Source organism: Diplodia corticola (genome assembly GCF_001883845.1).
Source record: "Diplodia corticola strain CBS 112549 chromosome Unknown scaffold8, whole genome shotgun sequence".
NCBI lineage: Eukaryota > Fungi > Ascomycota > Dothideomycetes > Botryosphaeriales > Botryosphaeriaceae > Diplodia > Diplodia corticola.
In genome coordinates, this window is record NW_017971487.1 from 471,011 (window position 1) to 492,458 (window position 21,448).

The following is a 21,448-nucleotide window of genomic DNA, read 5'->3' on the forward strand; positions in this document are numbered from 1 at the left end:
ACCCTACCTTCCACCTCTCAGACCCACCCGTCCTCCTGCGACACTCCCGCCACTTTGCTTTAACGATGTCATGAATACGATCCCATGCGTCTGAAACTCACCTGACCGCCTTCCCAAGAGTTTCTCCGTCGTTGTCCTGCGAGCGCCCAGCCGTGACGATCGCCTACCCCACATCCTCCATCGAAGCTCGACGAAAGCTACCGCTGCTCGAGCAAAATGCTCGTGTCCACCCTGGAAGAGCAACTCTGCAAACAGCTTCGAGATCTCCCCAAGACCTTCGACAACCGCTACACCGATGCCGCCCGCCGCGCCGTCTTAGCGACCCTGTTTCGCTCGCTCGCTGCGAACCGAGACGACTATCTCCACCTCTTCTTTCCGCAGGGCCAGCCCAGCCCGGACACAGCATGGAGTCTACGAGACGCGCAGGGCGCCGTTGAGGGTGCCGAGTACACCGAGGCTGCAAGAGGCCACCCGTGCGGGCACATTTTCAAGAGTGGCGAGGCAACCTACAGGTGCAAGACGTGCACAGTGGACGACACGTGCGTCCTGTGCGCCAAGTGCTTTGACGCATCAGACCATGAGGGGCACCTCGTCTATGTTAGCATCTCGCCGGGCAACTCTGGTTGCTGCGACTGCGGCGACCCCGAGGCTTGGGTGCGGCCGGTGCATTGCAACATCCACACCGCGCTGCCCGGGCTTGAGTCGAAAGCGGCGGGAAAGGCAAAGGAGCCCCCATCACTACCAGAAGAGCTTACTAACGCTATGCGGACGACCATCGCACGCGCGCTCGACTACCTTTGCGATGTCTTCTCCTGCTCCCCGGAGCAACTCCGCCTCCCCAAGACGGAGGAGTCTATCCGCGAGGACGAACGGCTATCCCGCCTCACATCAAAATGGTATGGAGGCGTCGAGGTCTCAGAAGCCGATCAAGAATTCGTCCTGGTTCTTTGGAACGACGAGAAGCACACCGTCATGGATGTCGAGAACCAGCTTGCTCGAGCATGTAAGCAGACACAAAGATTTGGTCGAGACAAGGCCTACGAAGTCGATGACATCGGCCGCAGCGTCATCATATACTCTACCGACGTCAAGGACCTTCTCCGGATGGCAAAAATAATCGAGGAGATCAAGCTCACGGTTACAATCCGGTCCGCACGGGACACTTTCCGGGAGCAGATGTGCGAATCCATAGTGGAGTGGATCTCGGACATTTCTGGCTGCAGCGTGGGCCCGGACAACTCCATCCTCCGCAACGTCATCTGTGAGGAGATGCTCAAGCCATGGCGTATGGGCAGCGAGGCCCATCACGCAAAGATCGGGCGTGATGGCATCGACGACCACGAGGCCGAAGATGCCGAGGACGAACTCCGCATGATCTACGGCCGCATACTCCCCCGGGGCAGACGGACGGCTGTGAGAGACCTCGATTCCGACGAAGATGACAACTGGGAGGATGATGACGATGATGCCGTGGATCCAGAAGACGAGGAAATGGAGGTTGACCGGATTCTGGGAGAAGAAGGAGATGGTGATGTGGACATGGATGGCTCAGATGGTATGGACAGTCTTGAGGCATCGGAGGCAACTTTTGCAGGATACCCGCCTCCTCCACCACCGCCCCCAGCACCTCGCAGGCGAGACCAGATCCACACTCCAGCAGACTCTGACGGTGAATCTCTAGCCTTCGACAACATGTTTGAAGAAACGCCGACAATGGAGGTACCGAAAACGCCCAAGATCAAGACCAGAACGTTGCGACCTCCTCGCCCCGCCAAATACTGGCAAGAAAAGCCCGAAGGATATCACATGCGAGCAAACATCCCCGTCCACGAGGACCTTTGGCAACGAGTTCGTCTCGATTTCATGATCCTTTACGACCTCCGCATGTGGAAGAAAGTCCGCATCGACATTCGGGATGTTTTCATCAGCACGGTAGTCACGATCCCGTACTTCAAGCGGATTCTGGGACTACGGTTTGCAGCTCTCTACACAACGCTTGCTCAGCTTTACTTGATTGCTGACCGCGAGCCGGACCATTCCATCATCAACCTGTCGCTGCAAATGTTGACGACTCCATCAATTACTTCAGAAGTGGTGGAACGGGGCAACTTCCTGACCAACCTGATGGCAATCCTCTACACATTCCTGACATCGCGCCAAGTGGGGTACCCCTCTGATGTCAATCCGATGGCCACACTCGCCTTCGAGGCAGGCGCTGTCACCAACCGCCGCATGTACCATTTTTTCCTGGACATGAAGTATCTCCTGGGCTCCGAGCACGTGCAGGAGAAGATATGCCAGGAGAACCGCTATCTTCTGCAATTCCTCGATCTCGTCAAATTGCATCAGGGCATCTGTCCGAACGTGCGCGCTGTTGGAGAGCACATCGAGTACGAGACGGATGCTTGGATCAGCGCCTCGCTCATCACGCGGGAAATCAACAAGCTCTGCCGTCAGTTTTCCGAGTCTTTCATGTCCGAAAGGGACCCAGACCTGTCGAACGTGTGCCGCGCGATCCGTACAACGGCGAAGATTGTCATCATCAATTCCATGGGATCCGAACGTAAACGGTTCAATCAAGCGGAATTGAAGAAGGAGACAACTTTCAAGACTCTGGATACTTTCGAAGCAGACGCCGTGGGCCCCGTTTACAACTGGCCCAAGTACAGAGTCGTCGATTTTGTGGTCGAGAGGGAGCCGATGAGTTTCCATCACGCTCTGCATTACACTCTATCGTGGTTGATCGACCGCGGAAAGGCTATGCCGCGCGAGCAGCTCCTGGGGCTGCTGCTGTTTTCTGTGCAAGAGCTCAGGGACTATCCTTCGCCCCCACGGGCACATATTCCTGACTGTCAGCCTGATGAGTTTCTCCTTGCGCTCTTCGACTTCCCTCTCAGGGTGTGCGCTTGGCTGGCACAGATGAGGGCTGGCATGTGGGTCAGGAACGGCATTACCCTGCGTCACCAAATGACAACTTACCGCGGGGTCACCCAGAGGGACAATTCCCACCAGCGCGATATTTTCCTCCTACAGATTGGCTTGGTCATCTGTCCGCTGTCACAATTCTTCGCCCAGATGATTGACAGATTCGGCATGACGAACTGGGCAAGGGGTGATTACGCAGTGCGGCCGGGGTACGAAGATCTTCAGACCATCGACGTGGCTGAGGATTTCATTCACCTACTCATCATCCTCTTGAGCGACCGATCATCCCTCTTGCCACCTGATGACTCTCCCAATCCCTTTCTAGCAGCCGCTCGTCGCGACATCGCACACACGCTCTGCTTCAAGCCGATGGCGTACTCGGATCTCACCCAGCGCTTTTCCGAAAGATTACAAGACTATGACGAGTTCGGTGACATACTCAAGGAAATGACTCTGTTCAGGGCACCGGAAGGTCTTTCAGACTCTGGAACTTTCACCTTGAAGGAGCAGTACATTGAGGATATCGATCCGTATATTGCTCATTACAACAGGAACAGCCGCGAGGAAGCCGAGAACATCTACAAGAATTACATGGCGAAGAAGAGTGGAAAGGACCCAGCAAGCATCGTTTTTGAGCCCAAGCTCCCCCGGATTCGGAGCGGCATTTTCAAAGACCTGGCTTGTTTCACCAAACTTCCCATGTTTGCCCAGTTCATCTACTACTTCCTCGGCTATGCGCTGGCCTCTCCGGCCGTCACACCCAACATCCCCACGACAAGGCTGGAAGCATTTGTTCAATTCGTACTGCAACTCATCATTGTGGTGGTCGACGAGGAGTTGGGTGAATTTGCGGCTTATGGAGGCGAGGAGGACCCGTCGGGATCATTCACACTCTTTGCGCTTTCAAAGCATTTTTCTCCCATTCCCGGGTTCCAGCAACAGGATACAATCGTTTCCTTGCTCCGCGCCTTGTTGGACAAAGAAGAGTTCAAGGCCTGCGAACCGAAGATTCGTCTGATCCTGTCGCGTATCCAACAGCGACAGCCGATCGGGTTTGAGAATGCGGTGCCAGTCGATCGTATGGACACTGCATCTCCGGCTGCAGCCGCCGCTCAAGACAAGGAAGTGAAAAAGAGACAGGCTCTCGAAAGGCAGGCACGAGTCATGGCACAATTCAAGGAACAACAGTCCAACTTCATGGCTAATCAGGCCATCGATTGGGGAGTCGACTTGAGCGATGAAGAAGAAGATTTTGATACACCCGCTGTTCAAGAAGACAAAACTTGGAAGTACCCTTCGGGCACCTGCATCTTGTGCCAAGAGGAAACCAACGATCAAAGGCTGTATGGCACATTTGCCTTTGTTACTGAGAGTGGGATTTTGCGCCAGACGAACGTACAGGATCCTGACTGGCTGTCTGAGGTTGCTACCACACCAGTGGACTTGGACCGTTCTGCTGAGCATATCAGACCTTTCGGTGTTTCTGGGAAGAACCGCAAGACTGTCCAAAAGACAACCTTTGAGGGGAAGACCGTCTTGACCGAGCGTCAGGATTTGGGCAAAGGATTCCCCTGCTCTCATAACAAGAGAGGCCCGGTCAGCACCGGCTGTGGGCATATCATGCATTATTCTTGCTTCGAGGTCTACAATACGGCAACACACCGTAGGCACGTAAACCAGATCGCACGGCAACACCCGGAGCGTCCTGAGTTTAAGGAATTCATGTGTCCCCTCTGCAAGGCGCTCGGGAACGCCTTTCTACCAATCATCTGGGAGAGCAAGACCATCACCTATCCTGGTGTTCTAGAGCCCGAGATACCGTTTGATACATGGCTTGAGTCTCACGTCAGTGTCCAGATTTCCAAGCTTGACAAAGACCCTGAGCGCGCGGGTGGAGATATCCCCCCCGCCTACATACGGCAGCACAACATGTTTCTCGATTATGGCACAGAGAAGATGATTGCTCCTCTTTCGTCTCGGCTGTCCGACTTGTCTCGGCCTGGGCCTGTGACGGTTGCTGCACCGTCGACGCAAAGCTCAGCTCCCCGTGCCTTTCCACTGCCTAACATCTACGAGCGACCACAAGAGGGGGATTTTGTGCCAATTGTCGTCACCGGGGCGCCCGAGGCAACCGCTCCCGCTCTGCAAGCCACGCCGCCTCTGGAGCTCTTCTCCATATACCGGCGCTTGCGAGACACGATGCGAGCAAACATGCTGCAGACAAGATATTCCCATTCGCATGGCCACAGCTCTCTTCTTGCCTCCGAGGACCTGACCTACACCGACACGCTTGCCAAGTCCCTCGGTTTCTCCATTGCCGCAGCAGAGATCGCTCAGCGGGGCACCGAATCCGATGTGGGTTGCACGTTGTTGGACAAGATCTCGGAGCACTCGCTCACGCATCTCCGGGTATTGTCTGAGACTGTCACGTCTTATCTCGCCGTTGGAGGCATGCATTACCAAGGGAAAAACAGAACAAACACGGAGTTCCTGGACAGCCAGAATCGCCAGCTCCAGCAACTGATGTTTGGCCACCCGCTCGTGGAAGAGCCGGCACCTCCGACGAAATCGGTTCCTCCGCTCTTCTTGCAGGACCCATTCGTGTTTCTCGCGGAGAGTTCTGTCTGTCTTGTACCTTCGCTTCACCTTGACGTCCACCACGTCATGCGGCTCTGCTATCTTGCTGAGATTGTCAAGGCCATAACAGTGTTTGTCCTCGCTGATCCGGAAGCGCTTGCAAAGGCTCCCGTGGGCGATGAGAACATCTACAGGGACCACGCGGCCAGCCTTGGTCAAGAGCAAATGGAAGTCTTCTCGGCGTTTGTGAAGCGCATCGTTTTGGACAATGAGGAAGCGGTCATATTCAACGATGCAGGACAAGGGGCTCAGAGGGTCATGTCGCTTTTTGACGCCGAGAACATCCGGTTCTTGCAGTACTTGCGTGTGCTGGTTTCAGCCTATGCGTTGCCCTTCGTGCGCAAGGCTGTAATCCTTCTGCACGTTCGTTACGGCATAGAGTTTCCCGATGCCGGATACGACTCGGCCAAGGAGCCTGAACTGCAACGGCTTTCCAAGGCACTGCGGCTTCCCTCACTGGACGAGGTGTTCGACACGTACCTTGCCGACGGACCAGCAAGCATGATCATCCGGTCGATTGCGTCAGGTTGGATCAAGCACTGGGCGTTGTATCGCGAGAGTAAGCGGTCCGGTCCTCCAGCGAGGCCGCTGACTCTCAGCCACCCGGCAATCTTCGAGCTGGTCGGATTGCCGAAGAACTACGACACACTTACGGACGAAGCAATCAAACGCAAATGCCCGACTGTGCCTCATAAGGAGCTGACGGACCCCTGCGTGTGCCTCTTCTGCGGAGAGATCTTCTGCAGCCAGGCAGTCTGCTGCATGAAGCAAGGAGGCAAGGGTGGATGCATGCAGCACCAGGCCAAGTAAGTATTTCCGTGTTGTCTAGAGAGTTTAGCGTCTAACATGTGTTCCCAGATGCGGCGGTCACGTCGGCATGTTCATCAACATCCGCAAGTGCATGCTGCTCTACACGCACCACCAGAGCGGCAGCTGGTTCCCGGCGCCGTACCTGGACAAGCACGGCGAGACGGACATGTCGTTGCGGCGACAACACCAGCTTTACCTGCACCAGAAGCGATACGACGCGCTGGTCCGAAACGTGTGGCTGAACCACCAAGTGCCGTCGACCATTGCTCGGAAGCTGGAAGGGGATATCAATAACGGAGGATGGGAAACGATGTGATTGGAGTGGGTTGGATAAGGCATTCGTCGGCAGCATGACGGATCGAAGTGCTGGAAACAGGAAGCATTGCAGGGAGTTGAGCACAGGGCTTGTGGCTTTGGTGCAATTCGGAGCTTTCATTCGGGGAATCCACCCGGGGCTTTCATTTGATGTATATGGTATCGAAGTATCGATAAATAACAGGGCAGGGAATGAGGATGATCTGCCCCTTGTATTGCCCACGTGCATGGCGTCATGCCGGGCTAGGGTAATAACGGATGATCGACGGGCGAAATAATGGCGGCATCACACGAGGTGCAAACGAGAGGAGCGCGCTTCAGGCGGCTGTGGCGGGATGGGCCAGCAACTAGAATAGCAACACAGACGGGAAGTGTCCAGAAGATGCGCTGTCACACTGTGGCAAAGCAGTGGGAGTCATGACTTCGGCGCGCACCGGCCCGCATTCTCCGCACCTTGGTAATTCGGTAAAGTAAACAAGGGGGTACTCGAGATCAGCTCATATATAACTAAAACACCGCTCATATCATATTTCCAAGGCCTGTCTTTGGCCTGTGGCCATTCTAGCCTTGATCTCAAGCTATTACTAGATTGACCATGTATCGGGTAAATTTGAGCTAGAATCTTGAATATCGTAAAATACCCCCTTAATTATCTTTCTTAAATTACCGGCAGTCGGCGTTATGGCTGCTAGGCGACCGAGCTGCATCCATCCCCGCCGCCGCCCATCGACCCTTTGGCCACTCCAACTCACCCGCCTCACTCACACATCGCTCCCGCTCGCAGACATGAACCTCTGCTAGACACTCGCCCGCACTCTGCTGCATCCAACGATGTTCCCGCGCCTTGAGGCGACACCATCCAATCCAGATTGTACGATCCGCATCGCCACCGCCATGCCTCACTGTTTGCAGGCTAACCGCTGCTCCCCCCAGTTTCCTTGCCTCACTTCGATAGATTCGCACATTCCACATGACTGAATCCACTCTTCCCATGCCCCCAACCCCGGAGGACTCGCCTTGGGACTTCTCCCAGGCCCTCAGCCTCATCAACTCGCTCTCGCCCAAGCCGCAGCCTGCCGCTCTTCGTTCCCGGCCTCAGCATGACGAGCTAAACCCTTTCGCCCCCGACGAGCCATCCAGCGGTCTCGGCGATTTCAACAAGGTCTGGACATTTCTGGGTGTGCCGCACGACGCGCCGCCACCCCAACTCCCGCTCCTCACTCCACCGCCCTCCGAACCGAGTGTCGACAAGGAGAAGGAGGCCTACGCTTCCGATGGTGCTGCCTACCACCAAGCCGACAACGGTCCAAAGTGGCACGCTTCCGAGGAAGATGACCCGGACACCGTCGCCAATGGCGTCGACGATGTCTTCGGCACTGCCGCCGCAGACGTGTCCGACGCTCCGGCCAAGGACCTGCCCGGTCTCACCAAGACTCGGCGTAAGCGGGAAAACCGCAAGGCTCGCCGCGCTGCCGAAGAAGCCGAGAAGCGGGTGACCAAGCCAAAGACCATCAGTGATGCTGAGTCTGGAGGTGACGCTCAGTCCCACACGCCAGCTCGCAGGGCTGGTCTTCATACCATGGGCACCCCTGTTCCTGAGCCTCGATACGACCTGCGATCGCGCGCGATCTATTTGACTCCCCAGGCTTCAAACATTAATGATGTTCCTGCACCACATGCGGCTCCTTCCACCGAACCCCACAAGGCCGCCAGCAAGTCTGGCGCACACGTGTTTGCTTCTACTTCGAAACCCATTGATATTCCGAGGAAGTCCAAGAAGCTCGAGGATTCTGCAATCCCCTTCAAGCTTTCCGGATCTGACAAGGACGAACCATCGAAGAAACATTCCAGTTCTCCAGTGAAGAAACGCGATGCTCTCAAGTCTCGCACTCCGCCCAAGCAGTCTGAACCCCTTCCTTATAGTTCCCCTGCACCTGTAGGTATGAAGTCCGGTTATCTCGATGCCATAATGAACCAGAGACCGCTGTATTTCCAAGGCGCCGGAACGTCTCCTTCACAGCAGCACTCGAATCCCTTGACCATTCGCGACAAGGACGACAGGAACCTCCATTTCTTGTTGACTCTCATCCGCAACTTTGGCGAAGACAAGCACTGGCTGGCCAAACCTGCCCAGCTTGTCAACCACACACAGGCGCCTGATGGCGTTCATGTCTTCATCGACTTTTCCAACATCCACATTGGATTTCAAAACTGCGTCAAGACGATGCGTGGCCTCCCCGTGCAGGCTCGCATTCGCCGCGAGGATATTGATTTCGAAGCTCTTGTCTTGCTGATGGAGCGACGCCGACCGGTTGCCAAACGCGTTCTTGTGGGCTCACTCCCCGCCATTCCCACTTTCGAGCGGGCGAAGTCGATTGGATACGAGACGAACATCCTGGATAAGGTGTTCAAGGCTCGCGAGCTTACTGAACGTCAGAAGTACTTCCGTCAGCGCGAAGCTCGTGAGCATGGCACTCACCGTGCCTCTAGTGGCGGCGAAGGCAGCGGCAGTGGTTCTGAAACGAACACTGCAGCAACCCTGAAGGCCAAGGAGGCATGGGTTGAGCAGGGCGTGGATGAGATTTTGCACTTAAAGATGCTGGAATCCGTTGTCGATGTCGACAAACCCTCCACCATTGTGCTGGCTACCGGCGACGCCGCGGCTGCTGAGTACAGCCAAGGCTTCATGCGTATGGTCGAGCGCGCACTCAAGAAAGGGTGGCGCGTCGAGCTTGTCTCCTGGCAAGCCGGCATCAGCAACGCCTACAAGAAACGCGAATTCCGCCAGAAATGGGGAGAAGCGTTCCGCATCATCAGCTTGGATGACTACGTTGAGGACTTGTTGGACACTTGAAACGGTGTACCTTGCGTCTTGCCTCTTCGTTGCATGCACCCAAGCGTTTTGGCGTGTAGTGCACTAATGCAGCAACACGAGAGCCCGCGTTTGCCACTGCGCGTCACTCCATTCCACTCCATTTCTTCTTGGGAGGGGTGTCCGGCCTTCCAGTTTGCATGTTCATTGATGAACCATGCCGTCCTTCTGCTCTTTTGCTTCTCTTTGGAGTCATCTTGGGAAACACTATACCCTTTATGGAAACGAAGTGCTCTTCAAAACGACTTTCCACGGCAGCTTCTCTCATGATGGTGTCGGCTCTGCTCTTTTTGATTTAGATCGACTTTTTTTTTGTTGTCTTGTTACTACTGCGTGAGCATTAGGAAGGTCTCTGTGTTATTTATGAACCACAGAAGGCCTTCACCGTTCGTTGACCGCACATCGCCTGTTCACCATCGGACAGGCAAGGCAGCCATATTCATGCTGCTCATTGTCAACGGTTACGAAGTGCTCGGTCTCTTGTCGTCCCTTTCTCGCAATCCTCATCTCAGTCAATTCTGCTCTGTTTTCTTTTCCCTCTCCTCTTCTCTTTTTCCTTTCATCGTTTGGGTTTGAGTTTTGCATGTTATACTAGTACCTCGGAGGGCTGTCTGTTCAGGCGTCATCATCAACAACACCGGATGGGATTGGAGGGCAAAACAGAATTACATACATGCTGCTCACGCAAAGGCGCAATATTGCTGGACGGGTTCTCGCCGATCTTTCTTATGCCCTCATCTTTTCACTTTCTAGAGTAAGGAGATATGGTACGGGTCTCACTTAGGGTCTGGGTATAAGTTACATAAAGGATGGAATTACTTTTCGGCTTTCTTTCTACTGTTGAACATTCTATTATCTGCGTAAATCTTCGACTACTTTGTGCCGGTTATCGTAGTCCTTGGAGAGTGGGGATTACCTGGCCCAATTGCGCTAGCCTCCATTTTTGCTGGCTTCTGTCACCGATATCAAACTTGCCGTCTCGCCAAGTGAGATGGTTTCCAAAGGAGGAAGAGGACAGTTTCAACGACGTCAATTCAGACTCAATATCCACAACACAACCACAGTGCAAATGTAACTTGAAAATCTTCTTCACAGTGATGCAGTGCGGAACATGCACCTCGGGAGATCTCGTCGTCTTCGTACTATGTTGGTCGGCCACGCGATTGAGGCAAAAAAAGGTCCAAGGCCCGCGAAGCCATTTCGCACGCGCCTCTTTTATTCTCTTTTTCTAGTCATTACATACAACCCCACTTTCCTGACTGGTCTGTCTGTGTGTCCGTCTGACAAAATGGCCAATCGACGCAGCTTCTTCCCATCTACAACCCCTCGAAATCGCCGGCCGCGTCATCCTCGTCGATGTCGCCGTCCTGGATCTCCTTGGCGAGCTCCCTCTCGCGCTCGCGCGCCTCCTGGGCGTTCTTCAGCTCGAGGCGGTGCTGGTTCATGGGGTAGCGCATGGCCTTGACGCACTCGTCGTGGAGCGTGAGGCAGGCCGAGATGCGGTCGTGGAAGGCCTCGGCGGGCTCGCGGGTGGCGTAGACGTCGCCGGGGCGCTTGGTCTGCATGAAGCCCTTCTCGTGGTTGATGGCGGCCTCGATGACGCCGTCGCGGATGGCCTTGGCGACGATGTACTCGGCCGACTCCTCGCTCTCGAGGCCGAGGCGGATGCAGATGTCGCGCAGCGAGATGCGCGAGTAGCTGAGCGAGAGCATGCGGATGCCCGTGCGGATGACGTTCTGGCGCAGGCGCAGAATCAGCGTGTACGTGCCCTCGCGCTGGAAGACGCCCGCGTTGGCGTGCACAACGCGCACGAAGCCTTGCAGGTCGCCCGCGCGCACCGCCTGCACGAGGCGGAAGTACGGCTCCAGGGCGCGCTCGAGCTTGGGCTGGCTGAAGATGGCGCGGTCGGGGATGTCGCCCATGAGCAGCTCGACAATGACAAGCAGCTTCATCGACGCTTGGTAGAAGCCGGCGGCGACGGCGCTGGTGGGCGACTTGCGGGTGGCGCTGGTCAAGTGCTCATGGGCCTCGGTGTAGTTGAGCTGGATGGCACGGATGCGGCCGAGGTAGTAGAGGAAACGGGCGACCTGGTTGTTGGGAGCAGTCTGGGGGAATTGGGTCTGCGCAACCAGCAGATCGGCTTGGGTGATGTCGGCGGTCGAGAGGTAGTTCCGCAGCAGCAGCACCATGACGGCGGCCTGCGTGTCCTCGTCCTTCCGCAGGACAGCGCTGCGGAGAGCGGCGAGGAGCTGACGGCGGATGTTGATGACGGGGGATTGCCGCGACGGCGGCTTGGGATCCAAGTTCTCGTGGAACAGGGCGAAGTAGAAGTAAGCCTTGGCAGCCAGGGAATCGAGCGTCCGGCGGTTCAGCTCGCGAATGTGGTCGACCAACCACGACGACCATTGCGCGCCCTTGGAGAACTCCTGCTGGTCGTAGAAGAGCACCTAGATCCGGAGAGGTCAGCGGCTGCCAGATGCAGAAGCAGAGAGGTCGTGGCAGTACCTGGACGAGAACGGCGAGGTAGACGTCCACCTCGGGGACAACCTCCTTCTTCGCATTCGCCTCCGACGGCTTGCTCGATTGTGCGGAGCCGCCGATGGCCTGGACGAGCTTCTTGCCCATTTCATTGCTCGGGGGGTAGTACGAGACGATGGCGTCGGTCAGGACTTGGGGGTCGAGGCGCTTCCGCAGCGAGGATATCGAGCGCAAGGCGCGCAGGGTAAAGCGTGAATCGAACTGCGCAACGGCACGCTCAAGGAGTGCGAAGTTGCTGGCGATGTCTGCGCTGGCGTTAGCCTCTAGAGGCAAGCTGATGCATGCTATCTAGCTTCCGGTGTAGCTCAACAGTTGCTTGCTGTGGCGGACTGGGTCTGCACGCGGCATGGCTCAAGAGCACCGGAAAGCCGGGGGATGAGGCAACGGACCTGCGACGGCCTTCTCGTTGTTGTCAACGACGGGCTGCTCGCCGGAAGTGACGACGCCTTCCATGCTCTCCGCCATGGTGACCGGACGTGAGGCGATGGTGCTACGATGGAGCGGAACGACGGCGGTTCTGGAGGTCGGGCGGCTCGGGGGCGGGGGCGGGCTCGGGGGCGGGACGAGGGGCGTTGTGGTGGGTGATGGCAAAAGGCGTTGGTGGTGGTGGTGGCAGCTCGGGAGCTTCAGAGGTCAGCGCTGTGGCACCCTCGGCCATGACGCCTCACAGGCGCCGACGCGTCCGTGCACCGCCATATTATGGTCGCTGCAACCAACAACACCGCACTCCACCCGCCGCCCACCATGACGCTTCTCGACGCCCACCTCGAGCAGATCTCTCTCTGCTCCACGTCAATCGCCGAGCTGCCGTACGTGCTGCCCACCCCGCCTGTTTCCGCATCCGCAGCTGATCCACCCCGCAGCTTCCCCCGGCCAAAGATATTCGCCAATGCTTTGCTGCACCCGCACGACATTACAGCTCTGATCCGTGACACCGAGTCGCACGAGCGCGCTCTCTTCTCCGTTCCCGCTCCGTCTAAGGCTCCTGCCGCCCAGGAACCCGCCCCGCTCGCCGCCTCCAACCGCCGCGCTACCGTATTCAATGCCCCGCGCCGTAACACGGCCGTTGCTGCCATCCTAGGCAACGATTTGGTCGAGCGTATCCGTGAGGGTGGTGGCGGTGGTGCTGGGAGTACCTTGGGCTATCGGTCGTATGGCGGAGGGAGAGACAGAGGCGAGATTGATGTGGAAACCCTTCTCGAGGGTGCGGAGAAGCTCTGCGGTGTCTAGTGAGCACTTCTGCCGGCCGTCTGATCCGGCCATGGATCGCTGACATTGCCGCAGCCATATCCCGGGTGTCAACCAAAAGATCGCGCAGCTCAGGCAGAGGCATGCACGGCTCACGTCGTCGCTCGAACACTACGAGCTGCGCGTCGCCGAACAGCAGGCAACCCTCGCCCGCATGAACAAGCCGCGCGACGAATATGCCGACGAGGCTGAGGACGCCATGCAGCCCGAACCAGAGCCGGTGGAAACGCCTTTGACCATGGAAGATCTGATGAGAGAAGAGGAGGAGATCAGAGCTCTGGAAAACAAGAAGCGTGGCTTGGAGGATCGCGTCAACTCCATGGGAAAGGACATATATGGCGTGCAAAGAGCTCTCAGATGAACGTTTCTTTCCGAGGATATGGTCCAGGATGATATGATACCCAATTTTTTTCGCGCTTTCAAATACCACAAGGTTTCGTGTCATGCACGGCCATCTTTGATCTTCCATAAGACCTTTCCGTTTTTTTAATCACTTCTCATATACGATCAATCAAGACAAGTGACTCGTGCCAGAGCAAACTGTGCTGTGGTACATCACATGGCAAAGAGTCTGATTCATAGTTGGGGTCTCAATCTGCAGCGGTATGAAGGTATACCGCATGCAGCATTACCCAATTTATGTTCGGTAGGAGCGCATTAAGAGCATGGCTGATGCTCGTAGCTACTGACGGGATAAAGTCCAGATATCGACTATAAGACGCTAAGGAGAAACACTAGCCTCTTCCTTACAGTGACAGCGGGGCCTAATCTTCGTCAATCCCATAAAATTAGTGAGTAGGACAAAGTCGCCTACAAGAACCTCACGACCGGTCGTGTCCTCAAAGGCGATATAAGATTTCCATCTAGGCAATACAGCTGCCAAATACGGTGCAGTCTTGACTGAAGCCACCTACTAGCTACTCGTGTTTTCCATGGAACCCACGTGTAACATTACTTGAGCATCAACGCACTTATACAACACGGAGCGTGCGGGACCACACAATGTAAGGGGCTTACAATCGTAAGTAAAAGGATTATATAGAAAACCGATCCGTTCAAGACCAAGTCATGCATGCCAAACTGTACAATGATAGTAGACTAGTAACGAACATTATTTGATTAGGTTGTTTGTTTTTTGAGCATGTATGAAGGATTGAAAATATGATTATAACAAGTTGTCCACTTATTGATCAGGCCGCAGAATCTCTACGTATATTCTTAAGAGAAAACCTCTTGAATATAATGGGACTTCACTGATATCGTGGGACAGGACGTGGTGCATCGTCTGAGGCTAAGAGAAGGCACCATTTGCCTTGCTTCACATTGACATATATTGAGAGTCAGGCGAACTTATCGACGGAGTACAGAAATTTTGAAGTGCCTACGGGAACATCTGGAAGCTGTAGTTCGGGTTATTTGGCAAGTCAGGTGATTCTGTCACTGAGACACTGTGGCAAAAGCTTTCCATTGAGCAATACAGCCCGGTCCCACAGCGCCTTGGTCTGCTCAGAGAACCTCTGTAACGACATGATAAACGACTGATGGATCCAGAAATGCACGGTGCATCGGTTACCCGTCGCATGCCCTGATTTACTTTTGGCGCGCAGATGGTCGCAGAATATTTCTTGAAAGGGCGTCCCATGCCTTGGTGGAAGTATTGACAGTCTACGTCCGTACAGGGATGCCTTATTTAGAAAATCACACCATTGATTCAATCACGGCCAGAGTGGGCGGGAGAAGGCGCCTGGCGAGGGCCAGAGAGTAAAGGCGCCAGTACCAACAGCAGAGCGGCACGGCGGAGAGGCACAGCAGAGAACTGGCCGTGCGCCGTGTCGTCCCAACGCAAGGGTTTTCAATGAAACTATACGAGATTCGGCCATGAGCGAGATGAAAGGTGCGCCACTGTCTTCATCATTGTCAGTCGTTGCAGCAGCAGAGCGGCTCGGCCCGGCTGCATTGCGCCTCTGGTGGGGTCTGGGAGAGAAAAAATCGTAGCGGCTGCTCGATTCGGATCTCGGATGGGGCCCCGAAGGAGTAAAGAACGACGATGGGCGAAGCACCGGATTGACCAACGCTCCCGCGTACCCACACAGTCCGGCTGAGACAGGAGCCGAGGCCGGCCGGACCTGACTACTAGTCATGGTTTCTCGATTGGAACAGGTCTGGATGTGCGTGTGCGTTGTCTTCTTGTCAGTGTGCTGCCGGCGCACGGAGGAAGATCTCTCGAGATCTATATCGAAAGAGGAAACTGCAGAGCGCTGCGGGAATAATGGCCGTGACGGACTTGTGAGCTGGTGCCTGGGCCGGAGCACTGTTGCAACGGCCGCTGAAACGTCAGCTGCTTGCGCGTAGAGCCAACGGGGCCGTGTAGAAGCTGGTGCGAGGCACGCCGATGGAGGGCAGACGGTACACCAAGGCGGGGGGGGGGCAAGGCTGGGATGCTACGGTTCGAGCCATCTCCAAACACATGTGAAGTTGACGTCTACGCCGGGTAGGCGGGACGGATTCCGGCTCAATAGGCTGGGAGTCGTTGAACAACCATTGGGCATGTGAATCCGGGTCTCCAACGTCCAATTCCAACGCCGACGAGATCTTCAGTGCCTTCATCGTCGTGGCGTACGCGAGCACGAAGCGAGATCAATGATGAGGCATTTAGCCGGAATCCTCTAGCGGCCATTCCCGCAGGCTCAATCGAACAGAAGACGATAATCTGGCGCCTCGTTGTCAGTGCTCCCGGGTTGGCAACCTACCCTGGCCGGATGGAGTGAGCCCCGCAACCAAGCACCAACGTTGTTGCCGGGTCCCGCACACGTTTCTCAATGCCAGTAGTCAGCTTCGCGCCCGGGGGGCTCGTCATCCTTCGCGTATCCCGGCCTTTGCATGCAGGCAATGACCGGGCGTACCCCACAATAAAAGTCGACAGGACAAGGAAAAACAAACACACTGTTCATTTCGCTACGCCTTGCCTGGGCCGTCCAACAGAGACAAAGGTCCGGCGGAACCAGGGCCAGCAGGACAGCGGGAGAAAAGCAAAAATAACGACTTCTGGCCCCACACTTTGGCGCGACATGGACCGGGGGACCCGGTGAGCTTGGGACAACGCTCGAGCCAACAGCCTTTCCGCCCTCATCACCGTTGTCATTCTCCGGGAAGAAAAGCAAGGGGGTCTGAGATGAGAATAGAAGAGTGGGAGCCTTGGGGTGTCGGCCAAAGCAGCGCCGGGAACCCACGTCGTGCCGTGGATGGATCCGAATCCGTCGCCGGAGGTGGCCGTATGTATTTTCGAGTGGCATCGCGGGGGCTTTGCCTGTAGATTCTTATGGTAAGATAGGTAGGCTTGCCGTAGTAGTTTAGTGTGCGAACATCACTTGATCACTGCCATGGGGCGCCGTACAAACTACTTGCAGCGGAAACATGACCTGAAGGAATAGCAGGCGCCCTACAAAGAGAACGGGAAATTCCATCGAGCTTATACAGCTTGATGACGAGTTGCATAGTGAAGCCGCAAGTGACGGCTTGCATGAGACTGAACACAGAACGCGAGGATCGACGTGCTGCACGGCGGAAAGGCTGAGTCGTTCGCAGAAAGCTCGACCTGTGCAGAATGCAATTACATGTCAGCTGGTGTTTCACGTCGAGTGCTGGACGCCGCGCCGTAGTCTTAGACAACCACATCTAAGCCGCATTAACGGCTGAGCCTCTGCCGAGGCCAAGACAAAGAATCTCACGTCCACGCGGAGCCTTTGCCGTTCGGCGTCATGGCGGCCTAGACAAACAAAAGTCCATTCTGGTCGAACGAGGTCCGACTCCCGCAGATCCTGGTTTGCCCCAGGTCCAGAAAACATGTCTCACACCACCACAGGCAGAGGACTGAGATAGACTCCAGAATATAGGCTTTCGAAACTGAGGACGCCTCACCATGGGACGCCTGAAGGGTCCGTCCCTCCTGCCGGGGGGGAAGGTGTAGTCGACTTAAGGTTGGCCTCATGGCGGATGCCGCACCTGCGGATGCAATACCTCCCGTGCGCGAGCCGGCCGGCGGCGTGCATGAAAGGAAGGCCGGCCCTTTTGCTACATGCTGTACGGGGCATGGGACGCCGCATGGGCGCACAAGCCTCCTGTTGCTGCTGGCAGCTAGCAGGCGGAGCGGGTAGGCTATCGGGGCTGCATTGTACCTAAATCGTGCTCGGGAGGTGCTTTGGTCAGTGCATCAGAACGCAGGCCGGGGAGACGCAGCTTTCGGCGGACGCCATCCACAGCCACTTACGGCGCCTTGGCCTTGCTCCAACATGCGCCTGCCGCGGCCCGTTGAGCGAAAATGCGAGGGAGTGAGCAGCAGAGAATCGCCCCGACTCTGTGTTTCTAGACGGGCCTATTTTTTTCAGCCCCAATCGATGAATCCAACAATGACGATTGATAGCTGCTAGCCCGGAGCGGGATTAAGACGCCGGCGAGCTAAAGCTCCACAAAAAGCAGGGAGCTTTGCCTGTCCGGCCACACGTGCTGTCGCCACGCCGCCAAAGACGCAGCTTGCCGGACGCTGGGACGATGCTGTGACCAGCTGTGCGGGCCCTCACTGGGGGTGGCATGTGCCGCCTCCAAAGCACGCAGGCTCGCAAATGACTGTCCAAGGGGGGGAGGGTGGGTGAGTTGGGGGGATGGGAAAGTACTGGAAACTCGCGCTGGCCGCGACCAGGCCTGACGACAACCGGCCGGGCACAAGGACGGCAGCACAAACGCAATAGATGGCTCGTTAGCCTGCTGCAGCGGAAAATAGGGCCCGCCGCGGGCTCAGCTGCCATGACGGCATGCACTAGGGACTACTCCCTCTGTCCATTTTTCGCAACCGTGATCTGCATTGACGAGTCTCCCGCTCGCCTTCCGGATGCTCGCCAGCCACAAAAGGCCCCAGCGCGGCGCGGATGGGGTGGCGGGATGAACGGGCGATCAATGCAGGGACATGCCGGCGGTCCTGGTTTGGCAGAGAGCGCGACGCGGACGACAAAAGGTCGGACCATGGTTTTTTTTCTTTTTTTGCTTTCGGCCGCCGGTGTGCATGCCCAAGCTGGGGTGGCAGACCGAGAAGCTCTCTGGAGGCGATCATGGTCCGAATGATGCCCCCGTCTCAAGCGATGGTGGTGTCGGGGAGCGTGCCGTGGCGAGTCGTGAGAAGGCTGGCGTCCCTGCTCAACAACTTTGGCCGAGCCGGGCATCCCACGAGCCTACTAGTGCGGACACAGCATCCGGCTCAAATGCTCGTGATTGGGCCGGGGCGTGGGAGGGCGAAAAATTGAATTCGCTGGCGCCGGCAATACTTCAAGGCGGTTCTTCTAGCGGTTCCGGCGCGGCGGGATGTCATGACTTGTGGACGGCGTCGCAGCGTGCTCCACAGAAGGCGGCTGTTCCCACGATCTTCAGATGCAATCTGTCCTCTGGACGACGTCAAGCGTACATTCGCTCCGCGGCGGCTATCTGGGCGATGTGCGCGCAGCACGCAGCACGCAGCACGCAGCACAGGCGTATGGGCGCGGGAGCCTGTGGCCTGGCTGTATGTACATATGCATGTAGGTATGTCGTGCCGCGCGCTCCGCCGCCCGCGACCCATCTGCGGAGGCAAAGGGCGCGGCGGCTCCAGCCGAGCTCCTAGCTGGGTCGGTGGCTAGGCCTGTCTGCCCGCCTGCCCGCCTGCCTGCCGTCTGCTGCTCTGGCCGGCGGCCATGACACGGCCGTGCGTGGGTCATGGCTGCAGCGGGCACCGGGCGCTTGCCAGACTCCAGGAGTCCAGAGAGCGCGCATCCCGATCCAGCGACGGCCGGAAGGGCCACAGCCCACAGCCCACAGCCCACAGCCCACAGGGCCTTGTACGCTGCGCGCGCGGTTGCTCAAGGCCAGACGGCCAGATGCCGCGATGAGGCCGGCAGCCATTGGCGGGGTAGGCAGGCTGTGTGGATCGAAGCAGGGAACGGGCGATGACGAATCCCGGTCAGCGTGCACGGCGGCGGTGGGGTTCAAAATGGCGGTGAGAGGGCGCGAGGCCCTTGTCCGCGGAAGGGACGGCTTGCCCATGGCCGTGTGGCCGTGTGGCCGCGCTCCAGGATGCTTGAAGAGACGGGGGGGCGACAAGTGAAGAAGGAGGTCGGCTGGCAGCGCTAGAAAATTGCTTGAGAAACAGATGGGTTGCACCGAGCCCGAGACCTGGAGCGCGAGGTGAGATGACAAGCAGCCCGAGCCTGGCGCCAACACCTCCTCACCTTTGCCCGTCTGGGAGGGCGAACCGCCGTGCCGGGCCCGCACGGCCAATCCGCGCCCGGCCGGCCAGCCTGGCGCCCTGTTTCGGCTTGACCTGGCCTGCAAGGAGTGGCCGGTGTCCCCCTACCATTCCCCGTTGTGGCTTGCTATGCCCAGCAGCCGATAACGGGCTCTGGCCTGGCCTTGACGTGGCCCGCACTGATTGGAAGAGCGTCTCGTCTGGCTGTCGGGGCACTGGCTGCTGGCTGATGCTGGCTGCTGGCTGCGCGCCCGTGATTGACCTGGGGAAGAAGCGTCCCGGCTTCCGCCAGCAGCACTGTCCGCCGCATCCTTGCGACATCCGCCCGGCGCGATCCAACGCCGCGCCGTTGACTGCCCGTTTGAGGAACCGCAAGTGCTGGGTGCTGGCCGCCATGGGCGACGCTGGCGGGGCAGAGGCTGTGACAAGGGGCCGTGCAGCTAATCACACGCATATGCAGGACGGGCGGGTGCAGCTGAGACTCGGCCAATGGGATCGCCCGTGCGCCCGCAGCTGCAGGAACCATGGCCTGGCCTTGGATCAACTCTCGCGCTGCCGTCCCGACCCCGTCTGCCCGTCCACCAGAGGCGCCCCGCGAGGCTGCTTGGCTGCCTGGCGGCCTGGCTGCCGAATGCTTGACGTGCACCAGGCGCAGAGCAGCGCAGCGCAGCGCAGCGCAGAGCACGCCCGCCGCCCGCCGCCCGCCGCCCAAGCCGCGCTCGGAGAATAAGGCGCTCGCGGGCCGCGGTGCAGGGTCGGAGGAGCGTCGACGGTGGAGGGCGGCAGGGCGGGCGGAGCATCTCGTTGGCGTTCTTGGCAATGAGCGTGGCCTGGCAAGAGGCGCGCAGCCTGTTAAGCCGCACCCACGCCTCTGAATAATAAACCAACCGACCCGGGCGGCCGGTTGCGAGATGGTGAGGTGCAGGGAGGACGACGGTCAGCACTGGTAGTCTGGCACGCAGCGCTGGCAGAGCTGGTCTCGGGAACGTCACGGCCTCGTGTCCGACAAAACGTGAGGGTTCCGCGTGGGCCCTGGTGTACCGGCACTCGAAGAGCGTGTCGCGCCCACGACGCGCGTGGAGGAAGCCGGAGCGGAGGCGGACGCAGCGGCAACCATCGATGGCTCTGCGCCGGGTGGCAGGGGCGTGCTTCGTCAAGTGGGCGCAGTATTAAACGTGAGCCCATTCCTGAACCACGCGAACGCAGTGCGACCTGCCCTTGCATCTGGGACAAATCCGTTGGCTGTCGCGGGCGCTGGTGGGAGACCGTGGATCGGCATGAGTACGATACGGGACCGCTGGGCGCCACCCTTACACGCAGCTCTGCTGTCTAAGACCCTCACCCGTACGACGCGCCTGATTGCGTGCCGCTGGCGGGCTGGCGTCATGGAGGCTGTCGAGGTCGAGGCGTGTCACGGCGAGCGTGCGTGCTGGGGGGGGGGAGGGGAGGGGCGCCAATGGCGGGTGGCTGGCGTCTGGCTGGCCCGCGGCCGGCAGGCATCCTCATTCGCCGCCTCCAGCAAGCTCACCAGCGTGGTCCAAAAGCTTGAAGGAATGCGCGGCTGACGGCATCCAGCGCTCATGAGTCGAGCTCAACGCTCTCGCGGAGAAGCGTAGCCGCCACCGCGCCTCGAGGTCGCGCTTCGTATCCACGTCTCACACACGGCGGGCGATGTGTCGCGGGCGCCCACGGTACCGGGACGCAATCGTGATCTCTGCGGAGCATCATCATGGCCGTGAAGAGGCGGTACCGGTGCTGCTGTCGAGGTGGGTGGTGGGTGGCTTGAGGGCCTGCCTGCGTGCCTTGTCCCTGCCCGCACAACAGCCTGGGGAGCG

The 21,448-nt window shown here is 57.8% G+C and overlaps 4 protein-coding genes across 4 annotated transcripts; 3 read left to right on the forward strand and 1 right to left on the reverse strand.

Annotated features, from left to right (window-relative positions):
• Window positions 1-216: 216 nt before the first annotated feature.
• Window positions 217-6,688, forward strand: BKCO1_8000160 (ubiquitin-protein ligase e3 component; the record flags this gene model as incomplete). Its single annotated transcript, XM_020279259.1, has 2 exons — window positions 217-6,368; window positions 6,421-6,688. 2 exons carry the CDS (start codon window positions 217-219, stop codon window positions 6,686-6,688), a joined length of 6,420 nt encoding a protein of 2,139 aa, XP_020133315.1.
• Window positions 6,689-7,657: 969 nt separating this feature from the next.
• Window positions 7,658-9,541, forward strand: BKCO1_8000161 (uncharacterized protein; the record flags this gene model as incomplete). The annotated part of the gene is made up of 1 exon (XM_020279260.1): window positions 7,658-9,541. One exon carries the CDS (start codon window positions 7,658-7,660, stop codon window positions 9,539-9,541), a length of 1,884 nt encoding a protein of 627 aa, XP_020133316.1.
• A 1,334-nt stretch (window positions 9,542-10,875) lies between these two features.
• Window positions 10,876-12,562, reverse strand: BKCO1_8000162 (26s proteasome non-atpase regulatory subunit 3; the record flags this gene model as incomplete). The annotated part of the gene is made up of 3 exons (XM_020279261.1): window positions 10,876-12,006; window positions 12,065-12,342; window positions 12,487-12,562. 3 exons carry the CDS (start codon window positions 12,560-12,562, stop codon window positions 10,876-10,878), a joined length of 1,485 nt encoding a protein of 494 aa, XP_020133317.1.
• Window positions 12,563-12,841: 279 nt separating this feature from the next.
• On the forward strand, window positions 12,842-13,706 carry BKCO1_8000163 (dash subunit spc34; the record flags this gene model as incomplete). The annotated part of the gene is made up of 3 exons (XM_020279262.1): window positions 12,842-12,906; window positions 12,961-13,326; window positions 13,382-13,706. The coding sequence occupies 3 exons, from the start codon at window positions 12,842-12,844 to the stop codon at window positions 13,704-13,706; spliced, it is 756 nt and encodes a 251-aa protein (XP_020133318.1).
• Window positions 13,707-21,448: the final 7,742 nt, after the last annotated feature.